This window comes from Peromyscus maniculatus, chromosome 10, assembly GCF_049852395.1.
Source record: "Peromyscus maniculatus bairdii isolate BWxNUB_F1_BW_parent chromosome 10, HU_Pman_BW_mat_3.1, whole genome shotgun sequence".
In the NCBI taxonomy this organism is placed as follows: Eukaryota; Metazoa; Chordata; class Mammalia; order Rodentia; family Cricetidae; genus Peromyscus; species Peromyscus maniculatus.
The window spans coordinates 14,087,152-14,111,500 of NC_134861.1; the positions used below are offsets into that span (position 1 = coordinate 14,087,152).

Here is a 24,349-nt window from a genome sequence, read left to right on the forward strand (position 1 = left end):
AAAGCACACAGGCAGTTACTGGGACGGCATGAAAGAAATTCTTGTGCAGAAAGGGCAGTGGCTTCATTTCCAAGTGAGAGGCCACATTTGAGAACTGTGAAGATAGGCTCGAAATCCACTTACCATCTAATCACTACGGTGGGATTTTGACATTTGCAGATATGCTCGCGAGCCACTGTTTGAACTGTGACAGAACTGAATTCAATTAGTGAACTTAACAAAGCGTTTGATTTGCCAGAGCTGTGCATGTGTATTTGAAAAAAAATCAAACTCAAATCTGCTTGGGAGAGGGAAAAGGGGGAGGGAGAAGAGACAAGAAGAGGAGAAGAAAGGAAAAGGGAGAGGAGATTAAGGGAAAAGTAAGAAAGAAGAGAAGGAAAGGGAAGAGATGAAGGGGATAGAAGAAGGGAGAGAAAGAGGAGAGGGAAGAGGAGAGAATAAGGAAAGATAAGAGAAAGAAGAGAAGGAGAGTAAAGATGAGGAAGAGGCGAAGGAGGAGGAAATACTGAGCACAGGTGATGCAGCAGCTGTAGCCCCCCAACGCCACCCCGGCATTACCAGGAGTTGGGTTGTCTTCTTGTTTGAATTCTCTTCTGTGCTGTCTCCATTTCAGGTAGATACACAACGTGCACTGCCTTCAGCACACAGACCCCTGATTTTTACAAGTTCCATACTATTAGGAGGAAGAAAAAACAGTATATCTTAGGATGGCTCAAACAAGTCTAGACCTGCTCGTCCCTGTCTCGGAGGCATTGTGGTCACATCCTTGCACCACCCACCATGGACTATGGATGAAGATTCCGGCTAGACCTTGTCTCTTGTTCCAGGCAGAAGTTCTGCCTGAGAAACTAGTAGGTAGAAAATAGGTGGGTTATCATTCTCTAGCAGAAAAATCAGGTTAATGTTAGTTATCAAAAAGAGATGGATTCTGAGTGGCAAATATTTAAGTGTCCTTTTATATCACCATATAGCTGTCAGCATATGTCACCTCACAAACCTCCAAGTATGGCCATAAATGGGCTTCTGATGGACAAACTGTAGTGCTGTCTTTGAGGAACATGGAAGAAATAGTTGAATGCAATTATATGGGTTATAATATATAGGTTACAATAGAAATACTTGAAAAATTATTTCTCAAAGGATACTAGAAAGTCTGGTTTCTGGTCCATAATGTTGGAGCCCAGAAATCTTCTCTCTTACAGTGAAAAGCTCAAGCAACAGAAACAAACACTGCTTAGATTTTTTTAGAGAAGTTCACAATGCAGACCTCTGCTCTCCAAATAAAATAGATAAGTGGATATGCAGAATTAGAATTTATTGGAGCAGAAATCTACCTTCCAACTTCCATGGGAACTGAGCATGTGTAGTAAAACATCAACTGCAACTGTCATTGGAGGGGTGTGTGGGCAAGTCAGGCATCAGCAACTCCAGCTGGACCTTCTCACTCAACTTTTATAATTTTACCTTCTGAAGTTGAACCCAGTTTCTCTTTCTAGCAAAGAGAAAGAAATAGAAGATATTCTGAAATATTTCAGAACATCCTCTTTTCTTTCTAACAATGCCTGCCCTTAGAAGATCCTATTTAACCAGAGCTTAGCCTGCTGCAGTATTTTCAGAAACAACTGCTTTGTGGGAAAAGAATACTCAGGTGCAACCTCACAATTTGAAGACAGAGCAAGCATCAGAGCCAAACAGGAAAAGATGCTTACTTTTCAGCAATTGAAAGCAATTGTGGTTGACATGGAAAGGATCACACTGGATAAAGGCAATAACCCATGGGCACTAGAAGCAAAGAGGTAGAAATCCCCAAAAGGAGCTAAAAAAGAAACGCTAAAGATCAAAAAGTACTAACAGAAATGAAGAATGCCTTCCATCAGCTCATTGACAGGCAGCACAAGAGGAAAGAACAAGTTTAAGGATGTCTTACAACAACAACAACAAAAAAAAAAACATAGTTAAAAAAAATGAAAACGGTTCAAGAAAATTGAGCCAATTAATTGGAAGAAAAACCATGAAAGTTATGCACCATGAGAATTTAAGAAAGGGAGGGGGAGAGGTGGGAAGAAGGGAGTGATGGACACATGGTTTGAAGATGATAACTAAGAATTTCCCCAAACTAAACTCAACAGAACACAGATTCACAAATCTCAGAGAAACGGAAGAGGGATAAATTCCAGGACAAAAAAGAAAGAAAAGAAAAGGTACCTAGCAGAAAAAGCAATTCCAGCAATTAGGAGGTAGAAATAGTTCAAGGTCATTCTTGGCTGCATAACTAGTCAGACACAAGCCTGGCATCCAGGAGACCCCATTGCAAAGAAGGAAGGGGGGAGGAGAAGGAGAAAAAGGGAGGAGGAGGAGGAGGAGGAGGAGGAGGAGGAGGAGGAGGAGGAGGACAAAAGAAAAAAAGGGAGGGATAAAAGTCTCACAGAATGACAGAAATCGTGGTGGCGGGGTCTGACTTTTCCCATGAAAGAGCAAACAAAATTTATTCAACATTTTGGAAATCATATAAGAAGGGTGTTGGGAATCACAGCTGTGTTACACCAGCAATATTTTGGTTGGTAAAGGATTCTGAGAATCCTCTTCCCACAGAAGAGGAACCTAGAGAAGAAGAAAAGAATTCTCCCAGAAAAGTTCCCTGTGTAGGGCAAACCAGAAGCTTTCCCAGGCTTCAGCTGCTTCCTGAAAAGCTTGCCAACACTACGTAGTCTGACCCCAAGCCTGTGACGTTCTTGCCTCTGTCAAAAGTCAAAGTGAGTTGATTGTGAGCCTAGCCTGGAGGTGGAGGGACATTGAGAGATGCAGAGAAACCCACCTTCTACTATATAGTTTAGTGATTGTTCTTTAATTCATCTGATAACCATTACTACATACTACACATGTGACATGTGCTGATTGTCTGAAATTCGGAGGTGACTGAGGTGGTAACTGAGGTATGGAGATTGGAAGTGATAATTAAACAGGCATAGTAGGACTTAACCTATGGATTCCCACATCCACAGATTTAACCAACTGTCCATCAGATATATTGAGAAGAGGGCTAGAGAGATGGCTCAGCAGTTAGGAGCACTTAATGTTCAGTTCCCAACACACATGTTGGGTAGCTCACACCTGCTTGTAACCCTAGCTGGGATGCCCTCTTCTGGCCTCCACCAGCACCTGCACTCGTTTGCACATATCCACCCATGAAGACACAGAGCACACATGCAGGTAGTAATTAAAAATAAATTAAATAAAAATATTCAGAAAAGAAATTGCATCTTCACTAAGCCATACAGACATTTTCTCATTATTCCTTAAAGAATGCTCTAGGTGTTGTAAGCAATCCACAGATGATTTGAAGTGCATTGGAGGAAGTGTATAGGTTCTAAGCATATTAGTACACCTTTTTGTAAGGAGGAAACACAAACAAGGTTTTTGTATTGTGGTAGTGCCTTAGAACCAATCCTATGTGGAAACTGAAGGTCATCTAAATATGTAACACATTCCAAGTGTTCAGGGGTTTCTGTTAGAAAACAAAAGATTCCCTGGGCAATTTGGTGGGTTCCATACGTCTTTAGTTAGGCTGACTTAAATCAGTACCCACTGCAAAGAATCGATAGTACCATGGAAGTCACTATGAGCTGAAGTCTTTGAGCAGTCTCATCAAAGTGACGGCCTGGAGAGCATCACTTCAAAACACTAAGGTCTACTTCCCCTTGGCTTTCAGTAACCCCATTCTACACACTTACTAGTGATCATTTTCTGCATCACCCACACCTTCTGCTTTTGCTTAATATTTATGACTTGGTTGTTGTCATTATCCTTTGTATCCCAAATACCTGAACATTTGGATTCCATATTGAAGTGGTTTGGGGCAAAGGCCCAACTCTGTGTGCCATTTGGGCCTCTTATGAAACAAGTACTCACTATTCCAGTCCACATCTGCAGCCTGGTATCTGAGTATCAGGAATAATGAGAGCAGTAGGTACTTTAACTTGTCACTTACAAACAGAATACCAGCCACCCTCAGATTCCATCATTGCTCAAGGAGCTGGTGATATCCACAAAGTGTGGGAATGCTCCAAAAGATTTGAAAGTTCCTTAGCCTTACTGTGGATTGTTTTGGAAGCCAATCAGCTTGGGGTCAAAGGGACAATCCATACAAGGAAGACAGGTGCCTGGTTTTACCAAAAATCCACATGCAATTGACTAACCATCAGCCTACCTGGAAATACTCTCCCATTCTTACACTACTAACTCTACTCATTTGGGGATTTACAGAAAGGTATGAACAACATTGCATCTTCTGTGGCATCACAGTCAGGTCTGATACCTTGCTCTTTGGAAGATCAGGTGCTAAGAAGCCACCAGGATGCAGATCTTGTGCCCAAAAACACATGAAGCACCTGAAATCTTTTATCTCTGTTTGATACACAGAGGCCCTTCTCTATGAGATTACTATATCTCCCAAAACAGTCCCAAGAATTCAAAGCAATGCCCTTACAGCACTTCCAGACCAATGCACTCTGACCAATTATTATATTTCATAATAATTGTTTTCAAAAACATTTCCACTCACAAATATCAATGTCTGTGATGCTCACACATTGGTTTAATTTATAATATATGAAAATGAATCCCTGGAAACCCAGCAAGCTTTTGCAACTGATTTTGAAAAACACCTGAGTCATCCATTCGATTATCTGAGCAGATGCTGCTGACTTTTGGCATCATAGCAGAAGGGATGAGTCCCTGAGGTGTGTTGTAATCAGGCAGCCTGTGCAGCAGGTCAGCCCAGGGAACAGTAACTCTCAACCCCAGGCATGTATCAAAAGGGTAAGTGGTAACAGAGCTGTTGCTCTGTCGACTGGTCGCCTGCTCCAGAGCAGAACTTTAATTAGTGGCTCCCTTAACAGCCAGGCCTGCTCTGTGAACATCATAAAAAGCCATCTGAACATGATGGTGGCTTCTCTCACTCATTAGCTTTAGTTAATGGCCAATCTTCATCCTGAACCACAAAAATTCTGCTTACTCTAACTTCAGGTGCAAGTGGCTTTTGTTCCCCCTGGCTTTGGAAGAGAAACGTTTGAGATCGCTTCCTTCTCTGGCTCACATCCTGAGTTCATGTTGAATGTGCCTTTGTCAAAGGTGAAAACTAAGTGAAGGCCGCTCTTATTTATCTAGGCCTAGACCTTCGACAATCAGAAGGACACAGACAAGAACCCTCTACGTTCCTTGTTTTTCTTGCTCTGCTCTATGTGCAGAGAACATGAAACCACAGAGGCCTTCTTTCTCCTTGGAAGCATCTTTGCGCTTTGCCAGCCCCAAGGACAAGCATGTTGGCAGTCAGGCGTATCTCTCCTCTGCCACTCTGGGCTACCTTCCCCCTGTGTGCCAAACAGCTTCCTTCTTGCCAGGAAAATTCTCAGGGCGTATGTTCATCCCATGTAGCTGTTTGCCAGACTCCATAGGAACATTTCTGTTCCTTGGCCATTTTTTAGTCACCTTAACTTCATTCTGTATTTCCTGTCACACCATATGACTTTTAATCTCAACCCACAAATGCCAATGCCCTCAGTTCCAGCAGATGATTATGTTGCATTGGATTCTTTTCTGCCTCTTAACTTCTCTTCACTCACAAATGAGATGCTGATGTCCACGCCAACCCAAAGCACCTTATCTTGCTTTTTCTGCCTAGAATTTCTAGCTCCTTGGTTCCATGTGTTCAGGACTTTGTTTCCCACCAAGGTATCCTCCCTCAGCCATGCTTCCCATTGGTTTGATCTCCCATAAAGAGGTAAAGAAGCCTGGAATCCAGTTATAACGGGGCACTAGTGTAGGACATACAGGTGATAAGCAGATGAAGAAGGCTCAGAAACTGACCAGCAGGGCCACACAATCTGTCACAGTTCCTTGTGTCACCATTGTGCCTCTGCTCTTCTGGGTGTGTGGTCTGAGTGAGGAAGCCTTGTAGTGTTCGCTGGACAGACAGCCAACTTAAGTGAATTTCCTTAAGAAGCCAGAAATGATCTGTCCTGTCCAGATGGTAACTGAGCGGAAGTGAAGCTCAGCCCTTCCTCCCGTTCCCTCCTTCCCCCGCTCCCTGCTTGCTTTGCTTCCTTCCCAAGGGGACTTGTTAGGACCCTCAGCACTAAGGATAGAAAGATGAATGAAACGCCCCTCAGCCATTTAGTAAGATGTGATTTCCTAGGTGAGTACCGACACCCTGGAGCTACAAGAAAGTTGAGTGTTATAAGGCTGTAAAAGAGACATAAACCATGCCTGGATGGAGAAGCAGAAGGTAAGTTTAATTTTGCCTAAGGGGACAGGAAAGGTGACCCACCTTTCAAGGCAAAGTTGAACCATGCTTAGAACCCACATGCACTGCCGTTGCTCAGGGCTACCCCGAAGCTGATCACGCATTCTCAGCCTGGCCACTAAATATAACTGTACTGTAGCTGACTGCTTTAACTCCTGAATAAAGAAAGAGAGGGGAAGGAATAGACTGAGTTAAAATCCAACACAGGGGCAGCAATGTAGTGCTCCTGTTCCTCAAAACAGAGAGTTCCTAACCATTGTCCATTCTTTTTCCTTTTGAAGACATCTGAACCCCTGCAACACTGGGTAATTGCCCCGTGTTTTTAAGCTAGACTTGGCAGGATTGGATGAGAATCATGTCACCTTGCTTTCTGACAAAGATCTTTCTGCTGCTGTCCTTCACTCCCTAACATAAAAGACAAGGTATGGAGGACAGGGAGAGAGATGTAGAAGGAACATAGAAAAGAAAGTTGGGAAGCAGGGAGGGGAAAAATGGACCACAGAAGTTTACTGCATTGGCAAGAGATGAATGACAAACTCCTTCTGTGGTGGCAAAGTCCTCTCTATTTAGTTGCTGGGTATGGGGAGTTATTATTGTAAGGGGTTATTGTTGTAAGAGGGTAATGCTTTAAGGGGGTATTGTTGTATAGGGGTATTATTCTAAATGGGGATATTGCTGTGAGTATTGTTGTAAGGGGGTATTGCTGTAAGTGGTTATCGTTGTAAGGGGATATTTTTGTAAGTGAATATTGCTGTAAGGGGGTATTATTCTAAGTGGTTATTGCTATAAGGTGGTATTGCTGTGAGTACTGCTGAAAAGGGGGTGTTGTTGTAAGGGCATAGGGGTTTAAGGAGGTATTGCTGTAAGGGGTATTGTTGCAAGGGGGTATTGTTGTAAGAACCTAGTGTTGTAAGGGGGTATTTTGGTAAGGGGTTATTGCATAAGGGGGTATTGTTGTAAGTGAGTATTGCTATAAGGGGATATTTTTATAAGGGGATATTGTTGAGGGGGTATTGTTGAAGGAGGGGTATTGCTGGAAGAGCATATTGGTATGGGGGGGTTGTTGTGACAGACCTGACCATGGTGTTTTGGAGAGAATTGTAGAAGGACCTTTGGACTTTGGGCTGGAAAAGCTATTGAATGCTCAGAGACCAATGAGATGTTCTTTGAAAGCTTGGAAGATTAAGAATGCTGGGAGAAATGCAGATGGTGGAAGTCAGGTTTGTGAAGTTTTAGAGGAAAGTTTAAAGACTCTCTCTCCAAATAATTTGCTATTTTTAATTAAGAATCTGCGGTTCTGGTCAGTTGGGGATGAAGAGTCAGCCATGATTAACAAGAGATCAGTACCACTGAAGTGAAACCTTTGCTTTACTGGAACAATTGATGCTAATCATCTGGAGCTACAAAATAAACAGTGTTTAAGAGATCAGCACCATTGAAACAAAATCTTCTGGGAAGTCTTTCCTCAGAGTCAGGACAGAACCTCTGCTGTGGTCCAGAGGCAGCCAAGGCTGCTCCTCATGCTGTCAGTCAAACTTGGTAGTGTAAGAGTCACCCAGGCACTGCAGAATGCAAAGGTATGAACGGGTGTGAACGGTCATAGAGAGTAGCTGGGTCCAGGAGAAGCCACTGGTGAAGGTGCAGCCTCATTTGCAGTCAAAGCTTCAGGAATGAGGGGTTACTGAGAGAAGTGGCAGCGTGACACAAGTAGCATCTTTAGAGCCCCTGAAGAAAGCCCAGGACAGACTATTAGTGAAGGTGTAGCCCAGTTGTAATAGAGACTTTGGCATGTTGGAGATGCCATTATCATGGGACAACCAGCAAGGGAAGCAGCAGATGTAGAATGGAGCCAGCCTGAACCTAAGAGACAAGCTGTGTGTGCTGTGAATGGCTGCCCAAACACTTTGAAGGAGTCCAGAAGACTGCAAAAGAGACCCAGAAGTCTGACACTGACTTTACACTGTTGGAATTTGGCTTTGCTTGGTTCAGATTTTAACTGTGGTCCCTTTCTTCCCTCTTGGAATAAAAATGCATTTAACTTCTTTGGTTTTCATAGGAACCCACAGTTGAGAGATTTTTATTTTTAAAGAGACTTTGGAGTTTTATAGAGTGTAGATTTCTAGAGAGACTTTGGATTCTAAAATGAATCAGTTATTTTAAAAAGACTGAATTTTTAATGTATTTGAATTTGTGAAGACTACAGAATTTTCAGTTATTTATGTTTTATATTGAAATGTTAATATTAACATCCCATCTTGGGGACAAAGGAGAAAAGAAAGGTTACATACAAAAAGTGATGTGCTTGTATGTCAACTTGACAAGTGATTAATTATCCTGGTTGGTTTTTATTTCAAATTGACATAAGCTTGAGTCATCCCAGTGGAGGGAAATTCAATTGAGAAAATGCCTCCATAAGATCAGTGATGGGGGAGTCTTTCTCTACACTGCCACAAATATATGTTGCTCTGATTGGTTGATAAATAAAGTTGTTTAGCCTATGGCAAGGCAGCTTAGAGGCAGGCGGGAAATTCAAAGAGAGAGACAGAAAGAAGGCAGAGGGAGATGCCAGCAAGCTGCCCAAGGAGCAACATGTAATGGGACGCTTTGGTAAAGCCATGGAACATGTGGTTATACATAGATTAATAGTTATGGGCTAATTTAAGATATAAGGGCTGTCTAGCAAAAAGCTTGAGCCATGGTCATGCAGTTATAATTAATATAAGCCTCTTTGTATTTACTTGGGGGACATGAGAGGGAGAGATTTGTCCCAACTGCAGGCAGGCCGGGACACAGGCAATCTTCTGACTAAAGATCAGCTTGTAAGCAAGCCTGTAGGCCATTTTTATAATTGGCGACTGGTGCAGGGGAGCAGCCCATTGTGGATGGTGCCACCCCTGGGCTATTGGTCTTGGGTGTGATAAGGAAGAAGACTAAGCAAGCCATGAAGAGTAAGCTACCCAGCATCACTCCTCTAGAGCCTCTACACCAGCTCCTGTCTCCAGGTTCCTGCCTTGTTTGAGTTCCTTCCCTAGCTGCTTTCAATGATGAATTGCTATGTAGAGATGTGAGCGAAATAAACCCTTTCCTCCCCAAGCTGCTTTTGGTCACAGTGTTTCATCACAGCAATAGAAACCCTGACTAAGACATTGGACTAATCAAGCTGTCTGGATAGTGTTCTTACTCACCAAGGAAGGGGGTTCCTCTGGAATTGCACTCTCCCTTCATCTTATCTGCCCTATTGCACTATTTCAGAATATCTGATGGAAAAGCCCAGTTTGGACACATGGTAGAATAACCATTCTTTGCTTGTCAAGCCTCGTCTTGAAAGCTTACATATTCATATTAATATCTCTACATTATGATCAGGAAGTTGGGACAAGTCACAAGTCCCTCCAGAGTCAAAGGGACTTGGGACCAATGGAAGACAAACAAAACTTCCTCATTGGGATCAAGGTGAGGCAAATAAAACATCTTCATTCCTTCACTTGGACTCCTGGTTTTTCTGTTATGCCTCTTCACTCATATTATTACATAGTCCTAGAAAGTGTATGCATGTGGAGTTCCTACCTGTAACCAAATTGGGGGTGGGTGAGGGGGGAACTCTTGGTAAAACAGAGCACTTGGGCTATTTCATGAGTAGAGCAGTTAAGCAATAACAGCCTTGATTCTAGCAAGCATTTGATGCTGTCTCTGGGTACTCCATAGAGGACTTCCCTCTTTAGAAGTGGTCACATCTCCAACCCATTCTCATGGTATCCTTTGCTGGTATTTATATTAGAGGCATCATACAGCCCCAGAAGTTATGATTTGAGTACCAGAGATGGAGCAGGGAATCACTGTAGGTAAGGCAGCAGCCCACAGGCAAAGATAGCTATTCTTTTCCCTGAAGGTGACAAGGGTATTGGCTGCAGCAGAAGTAGGAAGGATGGGATCATCCTGAGCCTGGAGACTCCCTAAATTTTTGTCAGTGTGCATGGTTCCATTCTCTTGTCTCCCAGGGAATTTCCAGGCCCTGTTCTTTCAGGTTCCCATTTTAAACCTCGGTTGATCATCTGTTAAGGGGGGGAATTCATCCTATGGCAGTCCTCACTCCCAGCAAAGGGCTTGACCTTGTGAAGTTGTGTGTTGCTATCTGAGCAACCTGGGCATGACGAGTAACCACTGTCCAGGAAATGGACATTTCTTTAAACACCCGACTTCAGAGAGAAAGTAGAGCAGACACCACTGGCTTTTATTCCTTTATCCAAGAAAAGCAGCAGATTCTGTGTTCAAGACCAGAGTGGAGCTAATAGACTTGCTTCCCACTCCAGCATTCGAACAAGTCAACAGCAGCAACAGCAGCAGACTTTGCCAGTTTCCTACTCTACCTCGTCTGTAACTCTGGGTTTCCGAATTGGTAAAGGTGGAACAAATCTCCCAACAGTCTATGTCAACACATCCTCGGGATCCCAAACTCAACAGTTTGGTTTACATTTCCAACAGCAGCAAAAGCAACCTGTCCACAGAGAGCAAAGCCAGAGGGGGCCAATTAGGGGAAAGGGTTTTGAAGAAAAGAATACACAGACTGGGAAAAAAAGCCCAGATGAAAGTCCAGAGGAGAGTGAGTGACAAGAAAGGAAGCTTGAGAGCGGCTGACAGGTGGGCTGAGCGGTGGTGCTGACGGCCGCGCGTGTGGCGGCGGGGGGCCTCCCACCCACCAAGGGCAGCACAGGCCTCGGCGGAGACGCCTCACAAGCGTGGGCAGCGGAGGAGGGAGCGGGGTGTGAGCCCCGCGCCAGGCAGCTGCGACAGGAGGCAGGCGGCGGGCGCGCGGGCTCCCAGCCAGCCTGCTTCCCATTGGCCCTCGGGAAGCGCTCGGAGCTGTTCTTCTCTTCCTGGACGCAGCGGCTGTCCACCGGTTCCCGCGAGTCAGTTTCGAGAAATTCCTTGCCTACCTAGCTGGGAGAGCTAGGTTGGGCTCCGGCGGCCCTCTAGAGCGCTCTTCCGGCTGGAGACTCAGGGACGAGACCCGGGGATGAGCGGCGGAAGGCGGCGCCGGCACTGACTGGACTCCCGGCCAAGGCTACCCGCCACCGGCTGGGGATGAGCAGGCTGGGTCAGATGCCTTAGCCGGGTGCACGCGCCGGGCGGAGCGCGCAGGTCGGACTGTGCTCTCTCGGCGGTCCGCCCTGCGTTCGTGCCTGGCCAGTCCCAGGATGGGCACTGGAGCCCCCGGGGCCGCGCCCGCTAGAGCCCGGCGTCCCTTCCACGTCCTGAGCTCATGTATGTAGGTGCCAGTCCACCGGGGTGAGGGTGCATGTTAGAGGTCCACGCCGCGGGCACCGGGACACCTCCGGAAACTATTCAATGGCCCAGACGCTGGGGAGGACCCCTGCCTGCCTCCCAAGTTTTAAATATGGGCGATTAACCCTGGGCTGAGGTCCCCTGGGGTTGGCGGTGAGCCAGGGGCCAGCATGATTAGAGTCCTGATAGAGAAGGCTGAGGCAGAGGGCAGACGCACTGGTGTGCACCAAGAGAGGGTGGGTGCTTGGACAAGGCGAATAGAGACTGCCATGTCTGTGCCCAGCGGTGTCTGGGGCTCTAGGCTCCTTTGGGCAACAGAAACTTTGAGATCCACAAAGGCTGGAAGACACCCTTCAGCGAGATAGTCCTATAACCCTGTACCTCCCACCTTCCCTCTCGGTACTCCCTGGACAGGCACCGCTTCTCCATCACCAAGACCCCTCCGGGTTAAAAGCTATTCCAAGACAGCGCTGTTGCCGGTGACAGCGGCTCACGTCACCCTCCAAACCGCCTAGTGAAGAGCCGGGTACAGAAAGGGGGGTAACAGCAAAGGAGCAAAGCCTCGGGGAAACCCGGACCCGGTCGACCAGGCAGAGGCCAGGTATTGCCTAGGTTAGAGAACGGAGGGGACATGTGTTCCCTAGACAGGAGGCATCTAAGAAGTTACAAATGCCTCGTGGGGTCTTCGGAGTAGCAGTGGGTTTTTTTGTTTGTTTGTTTGTTTGTTTGTTTTCCCCAGTTCTTCCCCAGCTCCCTTTCCATGCACAAACCCCTTGGGCAAGAGAGGAAGGGTTTCTCTTTAATCTGTGCGCCCATTTGTCGGTCTCCAACTCCACTGCGGAATTCTCCTTTTAGTAACCTGCGGGAAATGCGGCCAAGACTTAGGGAGGGCCAGCCCAGGTGCCGGATTTTGAGCTTTGAGTGCAAGCCTTGCAGCCGGCACCCGCCCGACTTGCTGCATTTTCTGGGCTCCGCAACCTGCCGGGTGACCATCTCCAGCACTAATCTCCACTGCAGGAGACTCCGCGGCCGGTGTTTTTCTTGGACTCTGCTTGCTACATATTCCTGCACATGTGTGATGTCTGAGAAGCCCGTTGTGTACAGACACTGGGCAAGCTGCCCCCGCCCCCGGCGTCCAGCTCGTTAATCTCGAGCGATGCGGGAGCCCGGGCGGCGCCGGGCCGGGTGGGGGCCACGGCGGGGCCGAGGTGCGCGCGGGCCGCGGAGCTCAGTTGTGCTGCTGTTCTCTCCACAGGGACGGCGACTCCCGGCTGGCAGCGGCGCGCCCCCGGGCTGTGAATGCGACTCGCTCATCGTCCGCGCTCCCCGCCCGCCCGCCCGCCGGGACGTGGTAGGGGATGCCTAGCTCCTCTGCGATGGCAGTTGGCGCGCTCTCCAGTTCCCTCTTGGTCACCTGCTGCCTGATGGTGGCTCTGTGCAGTCCGAGCATCCCGCTGGAGAAGCTGGCCCAAGCTCCTGAGCAACCCGGCCAGGAGAAACGCGAGCACGCGTCTCGGGACAGCCCCGGGCGGGTGAGCGAGCTCGGGCGCGCCGCGAGGGACGAGGGCAGCAGTGCCCGGGACTGGAAGAGTAAGGGCAGCCGCGCGCTCGCGAGCCGGGAGGCGTGGAGCAAGCAGAAGCAGGCCTGGACTGCCCAGGGCGGGAGTGTCAAGGCCGCGGACTGGCAGGTCCGACCTCGGGGGGACACCCCGCAGGAAGAGTCCCCGGCCGCCGCCCAGGAAGCGATCAGCCTAGAACTCGTGCCCACACCAGAGCTGCCTGAGGAATACGCTTACCCGGACTACCGCGGCAAGGGCTGCGTGGATGAGAGTGGCTTCGTGTATGCGATCGGGGAGAAGTTTGCCCCAGGTCCCTCAGCCTGCCCGTGTCTGTGTACGGAGGAGGGGCCCCTGTGCGCACAGCCAGAGTGCCCGCGGCTTCACCCGCGCTGCATCCACGTCGACACTAGCCAGTGCTGTCCGCAGTGCAAGGAGAGGAAGAACTACTGCGAGTTCCGGGGCAAGACCTACCAGACTTTGGAGGAGTTCGTGGTAAGAGGCAAGCGCCTGCCGGCGACTTGGCACCTTCCAGGAAGGGATGGAATGGCTTTGGTTCTGTGACACCCCCACCCCCACCACACACACACACACACACACACACACACACACACACACACACACACACTTTGAAGGGAAGGCTCTCTCTGGTTCTCTGAGGTGGAGAGTGTGGTTTGGGCACCCTTTTTTAACATACCCTCTTTTCAGTGCTGGGGTAGTCCTTATAAGACCAGTGTGGCCAGTCCGTATTGATTGATCTGGTATTTGCTGTGAAGGGGTTTCATTAGACAGAAGCCTTGGCACCAAGGGAACAGCTGTAGGCTATTGGCTGTGCTTTCAACACGAATTCATTGCTTCTAATTTAGAAGTGAAGTGCTCAACCTGTTTTCAAACACAGTGTAATTTACCCTGCCACTTGGGACATAGTCTTTAGTAATTGCCTAATTAAGAAAGACCACTTATATACATAAGCCATTCCCCAGCTCTGGTGGTCAGACTAACAAGTACATGTCCTAAATATCAATATCAATATACATATATATATATATATATTATTTATTTATTTATTTATTTTGCTTACTAGTTGACAAAACATGGTGGAAAGCAACACCGAGAAGCCCAGTTTCTGGTTAAAAGAGTTTTAATCTAAGAGGAATACAAGGAATTCTATTTCTCTTGATCCTCTGTATTGGGTTCCAGTCTCGGGTTCTCACGTGCCGTGAGTTAGTGGGACTATATATCTGGCTAGTGGATAGGTTATTTATCTCTGTTTCATGAAGAAGAAGAAACTGAGACAGAGAATATTTAAATCATGAGCTGGTGGCAGGGAAGCTCACAACGAGCAAATTCTTGTACCAAAATTAGCAATTCTGCTCTCTAGTGTATGCTCCAAGCCTTAGGCTCCACTTGAACTCCAGCCCGGGCCTACTGGGACTTAGGTTTGCATTAAGATTATGCCATGCTTGCATGTGCTGGGTGTGATGCAAGGTGCAATGTCTGCCTCTGGGTTAAGAACCTTTGGAATGTACTTCTGTCTGCATTTGCAAACACCCTTTGTGGGGCCCTGGCCCTTGACATAACATGCCAAAGGTATTTCCCCCCCTGCCAGCAGAGGGCATCCTGAACCTGCCAATCATAAAGCAGAGGTTGGAAGACAGGAAGGAAGCCTTTTGGAATTGGGAATCCCCTGTAAATTTGTGGACTCCTAGACTCCGTGTGTGAAAGGTACATTAGTGAGTGGAGTGAATTCCAGCATGGGGAGCACAGTGAAGTGGAAAGCCAGGAAGAACTGATCTACAGATAGTGTGTAAACTGTGGAACCAGCTTTGCGATTTAGTCGGGAAACATGGGTTTCCATTTGGACTTGGCTGCTGCTCAAGTGCATGACTAAAACGAGGCATGCACGTGCTCCATTTGGATTTTATTTTTGTTCTCTGTGAGATGAGGGATCTACTATCCCCAAGGCTCACGGCCAGGGTACAGCTTCAGATGTACCACATTCTTTGGCTTCGGCCCTTTGGAGAAAGAACTATGATGAAAATTCCATAGGACCCAAACTCAGGAGATATGTTAAGAGTCAAGAACACTGTCCTCAAAAATGCCTCCTGTGCACCGGGGATGCTGCCAGACAGCTCTCCAGACATTTTGGATTCCCAGCACAATTCTCTTAAGTGGTTTGGGTTCATAAGATAATCAGGGTCTTATAAAATTGAAGACAAACAGTTGTTTTTAAATTAATAACATTTGTTGCTTGTTCTGTTTATAGAGTTCCAAGGCACTTTAGAAGAGCTTTGTGAGGTGAGCTGAGGAATTATTTTACTATGAAATAGAGAGCTGAAACACTTCCCAGAGGAGCCATCCCCGCACCTGAAATCACAGATACAGGAGAACTCAAACTTCTGTTTTCATAATTCATTGCCAAGTACTAGAAACAAGGGAGCTGTCTTTTCCTTTTAGGGGAAGGCAAACTCTTGTTTGATTTCTGCCTGCAAAAACTGGTATTGGATAGAGAGGATGTGTTTTCAAGCTCTGGGGGAGGGGCAATAGTGACAGAAGAAACAGGAAGTGTCAAAGTATTCACATCTTCCTTCTTCAAATGACTTCATACTCTCTCTCTCTGTCTTTGTTTGTCTCTTTCTCTCTGTCTTTCACTCTCTCTCTGTCTCTCTCTGTGTGTGTGCGCGTGTACGTGTACGTGTGTGTGCGCGCGTGCGTGTGTGCGCGCGTGCGTGTGTGTGTGTGTGTGTGTGTGTGTGTGTGTGTGTGTACATGCATAGACCCAGAGGTCAATGTGTAGTGTCTTCCTCAGTTTCCAGCTTACTATTGAGAAAGAATCTCACACTGTCCCTGAAGCTTACTGATTTAGACAGGTTGGCCACCTCTAGAGACCATCCTTCCCCTCTGCCCAAAGCATGAGGGTTACCAAGGTATGCCACAGCGCCAGGCTTTTATGTGGGTGCTGGGAATCCAAACTCTGGTCCTCTTACTTGCACAGCAAACTGACTGAGCCATCTCCAGCCTGACTTTTCATTCTTAACATTCAGTCAGTCTTTACACATGCTAGGGTGTCACATGTTGGGATATTGCTAAGTGTCATAGTTTTAACTTATGACATTTATGTCATTTTATTCTATGATGCCATGCTTGTTCCTTACTATAGGTATCAAGTAAATTTCTAGTCATTTATCTTATTTGGTATGGCTAAGTGAAGTCATTTGTGCCTGTGGCTGTTGTTTTTCAACATTACACAAAGACCTACCACTTAGGTGGGGGATCCTGCAAAGGATCAGTATGGAAGAGTGCAGTCAGCTTCTGGTCCATGGAGTTTGTGGATGGCAGTGATGGATATTTACTTTGCAAAAGTTCACATACTTGCTCTGAGTATTCAGAGAGAGATGTTATCTGTCCATCAGTCTATTTTATGATATAGTAGACTAATATTCAGAACTGTGAGCTAGAGATAGTTATGGAGAGAAAGACTTTCTTTCCTGAAGAGATACAGAGCCCTGCAACAGGCTGGTCTCTGCTTCCTGACTGAGGAAATTGCTAGCCCTGCCTAGTGAATATTTGAAGTGAGCAGTAGATGAAACTGCTAGGCTGCCAGCTGCCAGCATGTGCCTGTGATGTGGGGCATTTGGCTCCTAAGCCACCAGCGTTTCCTTGGTTCCTATGCTTCCCTTTCTTGGGCACATGTTACCCACCCCTTCTGCTACAGAATCTCACCCTGCCTTTTATCTTCTTTCTGGATACTTTAACCCTTATCAAAACCCCTGCTATTTATGGCTGTAGAAGACTTGACTAGTTGACAAAATACCACAAAGGCAATAGTGGTGACAAGGATGATGGCCTCACTCCTCCAGGTGTCTGTAATCCCGTTTGTATTCCTGAATGGGGGGGGGGGGGGCAGTTAGTAGTAGAATGTTTTCCACTGCCTCTTGATTATATATTAAGAGTTTATCCTTTTATGGCAGCAGCAGATATCCAAGATTAGAACAAGTTCCATCTGCTTTGTGCTTCCTAGGAATATTAGTTGGCTAGGGTTGCCATAATAAGTACCAAATTAAAAACAAAACAAAAAAATGAAAAAGAAAAAAAAAACATGGTTCCTTAAGACATAGAAATGCATGGTCTTGAAGGCTAGAAGTTCGAGAGCAGGGCATGCACAGGGTTGATTCCATCTAGCTTGTAAGGGGCTGTCCTCTCTGTGTCTTTATTGCTCTTTCTTCTGGACATTGTTGTTCAAAGTTTTTTTTTTCCTTCTTTCTTAATGGCCATGCTTGTCGTTGTGGGGGTTGAATCAGTGGTTTTCCACATGATAGACAAACACCCTAAGCCAAACCCCCAGCCCCAGATTTCTTGCCAGGACACCAGTACTGTTCGATTGTCATTCCAATGACCTCATTTTAACCCAGTTTCCTCTCTCAAAGGCTAGATCTCCATATTCAGTCAAATTATTAGGTATAATGGTTGGGACTTGACAATAAAATCAGGGTACAGTTTGGTCATTCCAGTGACCAGAGTTGACCTTGTGGCAATGAGACTAAGGGACCAACAAGACAGCTGGAGTAGAGAGGGACATATTTACACAAAGAAAGGAAGAAAGTGTTTATAAAGAAGACACAGGGAAAGATAATAATAACTCCAGGCCCAGTAACATCATCTTAACCCATGTAATTATGTCAGTTCCATTGTGTGAGTGCCACTTTTGGAGTTTTTATGTTGCTTCTGCGGCTGCACTCGCTAGTCACAGATAGCTAGAAGGTGACTCTGCTGCTCTGTTGAGTTTTAAACCTGTTCCCCATAATGATTAGCGTTTAGTGAAGAACCCAACTGAGTTTGAAATCCATTAACAAGAAATCATTTTATTTGGATCTATACAAAATTGTTCCCATTGTGGGAACTCTGGTTCTGGGGGACTCATGAAGGTCTCAACGGGAATCCGTAGTCATATTCAGTGTTTTATTCAAGCTGGTGGAACTCATGGGGCTCTCTGAAGTAAGACTGTATTGGATAGCTAACACTTCACGTTTCTTTGCTTCTGGTTGGATAGTATCAGTTCAAGGTGTCAGCACTGTTATCACAGCAATCAGAAGCTCAACTGGCAATCACTATGTCTTTGGAAAAGAAAATATGAATTATTAGTAGAAATTGCTTGATGGACCGTCTGTCAGTGCTCAAGAACTATGGAAAAGGAAAGAACTGTGGGGTTTCTGCAGGCAAATTGGATGGGGGCTACTGACTTAAAGCAAGCTCTCTCTCTCTCTTTCTCTCTCTCCCTTTCTGAATAATTGTCTGGCTTGCTATTAACTGTATCACAAAATTCTCATTTCTAGAATTTCATCAATGAGAAAAATATTTTTACATGAAAATTGGAACCAAAACTTCTGTCTAAATAGATGTCTGTTGCAATTTTGGATAAGTGCCAGTAAAACAAAATCAATCATATCTTCAGTCTAATGGTGTTTATATTCTTTTGGCTGATATTGCTTAGCCAAAAACAATGCTATTACTATCTACTGTCACTGAGCAAGTAGCATTTTGTGTGTGGCAGTGAAAATGGCGTTTAGATCCACCTACCTGTACAAAAGAACATTTACACAAACTTGGGCACCTGAATGACATTTATGCCTAATAAATAATTGGATCCATTTACCTAAACATTTGTTTATGTCAATTTATGACATTTGAGACTCAAGATAACATATCTATATATTTAAAATGATGAACTACTGAGTGTAATGTAATAAAAACATTTAGTCCTAGGCTTTCCATAAGAGCAAAGGGCAATGGTTCAATGATTCAATCACAGAACTTTTGGTCTCAAGATAGGCAGGACCTTGGAGAAGACCATACCCACCTGGGGCCCAATCAAATCCAGAGGCTTCCCAATGGTTAGCTCAAGTCCATGGCATTTGTTTATCTAGTGCCAATATTGAACAAGTGAAAGGTTCATGTCAACATGCAGATGTTTAGTTCCTGAAAATAGGATGTTTCTTAGATGGCAGCTGTGGAGGGACAGACTTCGCACCACTGTGCCTTAGGAAGCCATTTGCTCCCTCACATGGCCCCCTCTCCACTTAGCAGCTGTTGTTTCTGTAGACTCTGGTCCTGAAGTTTCACCTTAGGAAAAGGGTGCCTTGTTCAATGCCTTACAGCCAATTGTCCTCTGAAGGAGTTCTGGAGTCCTCAGATCCCTGGCCATTAGGTCGCACTCTCTTCATTTGTGGGCACAGAGTTCTTAGAGAGTAGACATGATGGTGTGAGTCTCTGTCTGCTACATCCTGCACCCTGGGACATTTTCAGGGCTGTCTTGTTTGCTGGCAGGTTAAGTAGGCAATACCCTGAACATCACTTACCATCAGAAGAAATGAGGTAACTGAGAACAGTTTGCATTTTTCAAAGCTCTGAAAAGACATGAGGAAAATCCTACTCTTAACGTCTGTGTGGATGCTCAGATGAGTTCTCCTGGAAAGATGTTCAGTTGGCCCTTTTGTTTGTGGATATGCTAAGGTGTGGCACTGATCTCCCTGGGCCTTCACCTGAACATACCCTAATCATCCAGGGCAGATTTGTGGAGCTGTGCTTTAAGCATTTTTATTCAGATAAAATTTCCATGTTTGATACATTCCAACATAAAACCAACTCTTGCATTTACTTGCTCAAAATATTGTGACTACCATATATGTGTCAGATATTGGGATAGATCTTAGAGGTACAGTGAGAAGCAAATGTGTGCCTCTAGTTTACAAACAGGGTCACTGTGGTATGACATGTCCACAGGGTCCTAGTGGGGAGCACGGAATGGACAGGTGACAGCCACTCTTGCTTGTTATTACTCGGTATTAGTAGTAATAAACTCAATTCTTGCTGATGGCTTATTTTTAAATGAGAGGAGGCTTCAGGGCAGAGGTCCTAAGGGACAGAAAAAGCTGTTCAAATATAGCCACCATCTGCTAATGAAGGGTAGACTTTCAACCAGGCCTGTCTGCTCGGTGACCATCCTTCACAGTACTTTTCTGACGGTGTAGCTGGAAGTCCTCCTTGCTGCTCATGTGTTCCCAGGCTGAGATCCTGCCAGCTGGATCTCTCTTCTCATTCTATTTCTGTCAGGCACTGGGGTGCAGCCAGGACATGGGCTGCCTTTCGAATCTGCAGAAAGGGATGATGTCAGGCATCTGCCTGTGGCCTTGTGAGTTCTCTTAGAATCCCTAGGACAGTAGAAAAGCATGAAGACCAAAATTTAAAATGTTCTGTGGATGCATTTCCAGTTATGACAGAATGATGCTGCATTAAACACAAGGAGGCCATTCTTCTAATGGCAATACGGAAGATGGCTAAAAATGTACAAAATCCTGGATAAGATGTAAAACATATTCATGTTTGTCAGTATTCTATTAAAGTAAGAAAATAAGAAATTTTTGATTCACAGTTTTGGAATATGACTCACAGTTACAATCCACGCTCAGTTGGTCCTTTTGTTTTTGGCCAATGGTGAGGGGCTGTGTACATCCTATTGTGAGTACATGGTAGAGCAGAGCCAGTCATATCAAGTTTGAGGATCAAAGAGAGATGATTGGCCAAGGTTCTACAATCCCCTTCAAGGGCATCCTCTTGGAGACTATGGATCTATGTGTAGACTCTTATCAATCTGAGGTTCCACTACCTCCCAATAGTACCATTTCAGATCTGAGCCTTTAATGTACAGGTTAAAAGGGACATAAAAGACCCAACCAAAAAGCATATTTTGAAAAGCATAGCTGAAATGGTAAGAAAGTAAAAGACATTGATCCTTAGAGGTGGAAATTATAATCCACACAGCAAAGTCTGCCTTGACATGATGGCTTTCTGGAAGTCTCTGCTGGTTCTTGTTAGTTCTTATTGGGCCAGTCTCATAAGTCTATGTAGGCATGGAGGGAATTAGATCAATATTAGCTTCACAAAGCCATGGTCTGTCCCTCAAAGGGCCTTAGCACTGCTCAGAGGAGGAAAAGACTTGGGGTTTCTTTGTGAAGATCTAGTTTCTGCACTCAACCCTCTTATAGATGTTGAAGTGACTTCATTCTTCCCCAAGAGGTGTGAAAAACACAAGCTTTTCTGCTTTCCTCAAGTGAACTGCTTGAAAAGAGACCAAAGATACCTAACCTAAGCAAGTGCACACAGAGGAAACATGCCTTCCACTGAGGGCACTAAAACCACCACAAAGAACATTCCAAGCTATGTGAATGATCTCCAAATAAAAGCTTAATTAGGGGAAGAATGGAACTTCTTAGCAAGTCAGTCAATGGCAAAGCTGGTGAGCCTTTCTGAAATTCTTAAATGAGAAATGAGTACATTTAATATGAATCAAAAATGAATGCTGAAACTAAATATCTAGGTAAGAAATAGAAATGTATTCCAACTACTTGTCATGTTTAAAAAAAATAAAAGAATCAAGTGCAACCTGCATTAATGAAGTAATGCCAAAATAGGAATTCATGTCCAGTAGTAAGTGGGTTTAGCAGAAGGTTAATCTTCATAGTTAAATTGACTAGGTTTAGAATCCCCTAAGAGATTTACTTTCTGGCATGTCAATGAGAGGCTTCCAGAGGAGGAAAAACCCACCATGACTGTGGGCTGTGCCATCTAATGGAATAAGGACCCTGACTGCCTAAAAGAAAAGGGGAGAAATCAAACTTAATACCAGAGTCATCTTTTTCCAAACTCTCAACTAAGGATGCAAAGTACCATCCATCTGATATCCCAACACCTTGACTTCCCTGCCATGATATACTATATACTCTATACCTCAAAATAGCCTTCTTTAAGTTGCCTCTGTCCATTGTTTTGTGTCAGTAACAAGAAAATTAGCTTATATAAGACTAGACACTAATGAAGAGTTAATTTAGTGAGTCAGCAAAGAAGTCTGAAGAGGAAGACATGAGGCTAGGATAAAGGAGAACGTTCTACTGCAGAGAGGAGAAATAAGGTCTAGCGATTTCTTCCTAGACTGTAGACTGTGGGAGAAATCAGGAGACCATTCCAAGACTTTGCTGTTGCAGCACACATCGCTTTTCTGATTCAGGAAAACCAGTAATTATAAGCAAGGATAAATAAAACGTGTCTACATTTATGCCATTCTGAGACTAGTGAGCACAGGGACAGAAGAAAGACAAGCAGCAGCAGCAGCAGCAGCAGCCAGAGAAGATATTGTATTCCAAGCTGCCAAAGGCAGAGGCAGACTGACCTGGTGACTAAGGACTGTGCAACAAAGGCAGAATAAACAGGAAAAGCAAGTGTTAATCTGGTCAATGTATCCAGTACCACTGCCATTCAGGAAGGAGCCTAGTAATGTAGTTTCAAGTAATAATAGGCTGGGCAAAATGGCCTACGCCTGCCAGAGGTGTGAAGGATGTTTCTGGCATCAGATAGTAGAAGCTAGATTGGAAACCTACTGTGTGCAAAACAGCTGGGCAACCCCCACTCTTGGTGCCTGGTGTTAGATGAGTGGATCCTGTACAGTGCCCGCCTCCCTGGTGGGAGGAGCCAGAAGGAGCAGATACACCTATGCCTGGGTTGATTTCTTTGCCCTGGAGTTTGAATTGGGAAATTTTAATAGGAAAACCCTTTAAGTCCAACTTTCAAGTGCTCTCAGGAAGTAGATCCAGGGGTCAGTCTCAGCTTTAGGCCAGATCAGGAAACAGGTGGACACATTCAGAGTCCCCTCTGCTGCCAAAGCCACCCGTGGCAGGCACCACTAGGGTCCCCTTGATCATGAACGGCTTTTATTGTCCTTTCTGTAATGAAGATCAGAGTACTTCAAAATGATCTTCCTTAGTTGGCTCTCCATACCTGCCACACCCCGGGCATTTCCGAAGCAATGTATCCAACCATACAGATACTCCACATTCCCTGCTTTCACCACACCCCCTTAATCTTAACCTTCAAATTTGGGGTACCTTTTACAAAGATTTCTCGGTATTTTTAGAAGGCTTCAAGTACAATACCATCAAATTAGTTTCAAGCAAGTGACTGTTCTCATTAATTACTTTTGATGTGTCAGGAGTTGTGACAGTCACTCTGGAGACACAGTCCTTCCTCCCTCAAATAGTAGAAGAGCTGTCTTTAGTTCCCTTGGATGTGGCCAGTGAGACACATACCTTCTCATGTGGAGCCCTGAACTGGACTGTCCTGAACACTGCTGTATTTACCTGTTGGTACCTAGCTATGTCAAGCATACAGAAATGTAATGTGGGTGAATTGAAAAACAAAAAGGATTCTGACAAGGCTGTTCCTTCCCTCTGGCTGGAGGAAGACAGGCGGGTGGCCTGAGGGATAAACTGTGCTCTCACGTCTCAGCTTGGACAGCTTCTTGCTGTTGGCAGAGCTTCTGGGCTCCAGGGCTCTCCAGGAAGCCAAGAAAATAAGATCATCTTGCCCCTGGGTAGTAGGGAAGGAGGAGGGATATGCTTTAATGGTTAGGTTGCAGGGATATTGGTTCCTGTATGTCTGCTTGCAAAAGTGGGTCCCTCCGTGGGTAAGCCCTGTAGGCTCCTCTGCATAGAGGTGAAGACTTCTGACAAAATGGCTGGGTGACCTGGAAACACTGCTGATACTCTATTTACATGTGTGTGAGTGGCACCGAAGGGGACTTGCTTGGGTCAGAGGGAAAGGGCAGCAGAAGGGGGCTAGCAGTGCAGACAGTGAGCTGGCTTTGAGCTCTAGCACTCAGTAATTGACAGCTGATGCACTCGGACGGACTTTAACATGACACCTGGACTGCTGGTGGTCACACTGGCTTCCACAAGAGCCACCTTAGAGATGTGTGTGTGATCCCTGTTGCCATGGCCCTGCCAGCTCCAGTCAAAGCCAAAGGAACATATATTTGTGCATTGTCATCATTATCTGTTTAAGATGACCACCGTTGGCCATCTCAGCTGCCATCTCATAGTAAGAATATGAAAAGGAAGAATGGGACTGTGGGGTGTGTGTGTGTGTGTGTGTGTGTGTGTGTGTGTGTGTGTGTGTGTGTGTGTGTGTGTGTGTATGAAGATATATGCATATCAGTTTCAGTGCATGAAAGTTTTTTCACTTGGCTACAGACCCCATCTGCATTCACCTAGGTCATGGCTTCATTTTCCTATCTGAATGATCCCTGAATTGAATTTATGTTCCCTACAGTGGGGATCAGTTCACAGGTCTTTTCACACCCTACTCCTTGGAAGATAGTTGA

The 24,349-nt window shown here is 45.5% G+C and overlaps 1 protein-coding gene across 3 annotated transcripts in view; it reads left to right on the forward strand.

Moving 5' to 3' along the window:
• Positions 1–10,982: 10,982 nt before the first annotated feature.
• The window catches only part of Vwc2 (von Willebrand factor C domain containing 2), a 166,766-nt gene continuing 153,399 nt past the window's right edge, over positions 10,983–24,349 (forward strand). For 2 of the 3 annotated variants that reach the window (XR_006076374.2, XM_006973026.4), the window contains exons 1-2: positions 10,983–11,563; positions 12,840–13,635. Coding sequence is in view for 2 of the 3 variants with exons in the window: in XM_006973026.4 (XP_006973088.1) it covers positions 12,943–13,635 (693 nt within the window). In the remaining variant the exon portion in view is untranslated. Of the gene's footprint in view, positions 13,636–24,349 lie in introns of all 3 variants that reach the window. The other variant, XM_042285617.2, reaches the window with a different exon arrangement.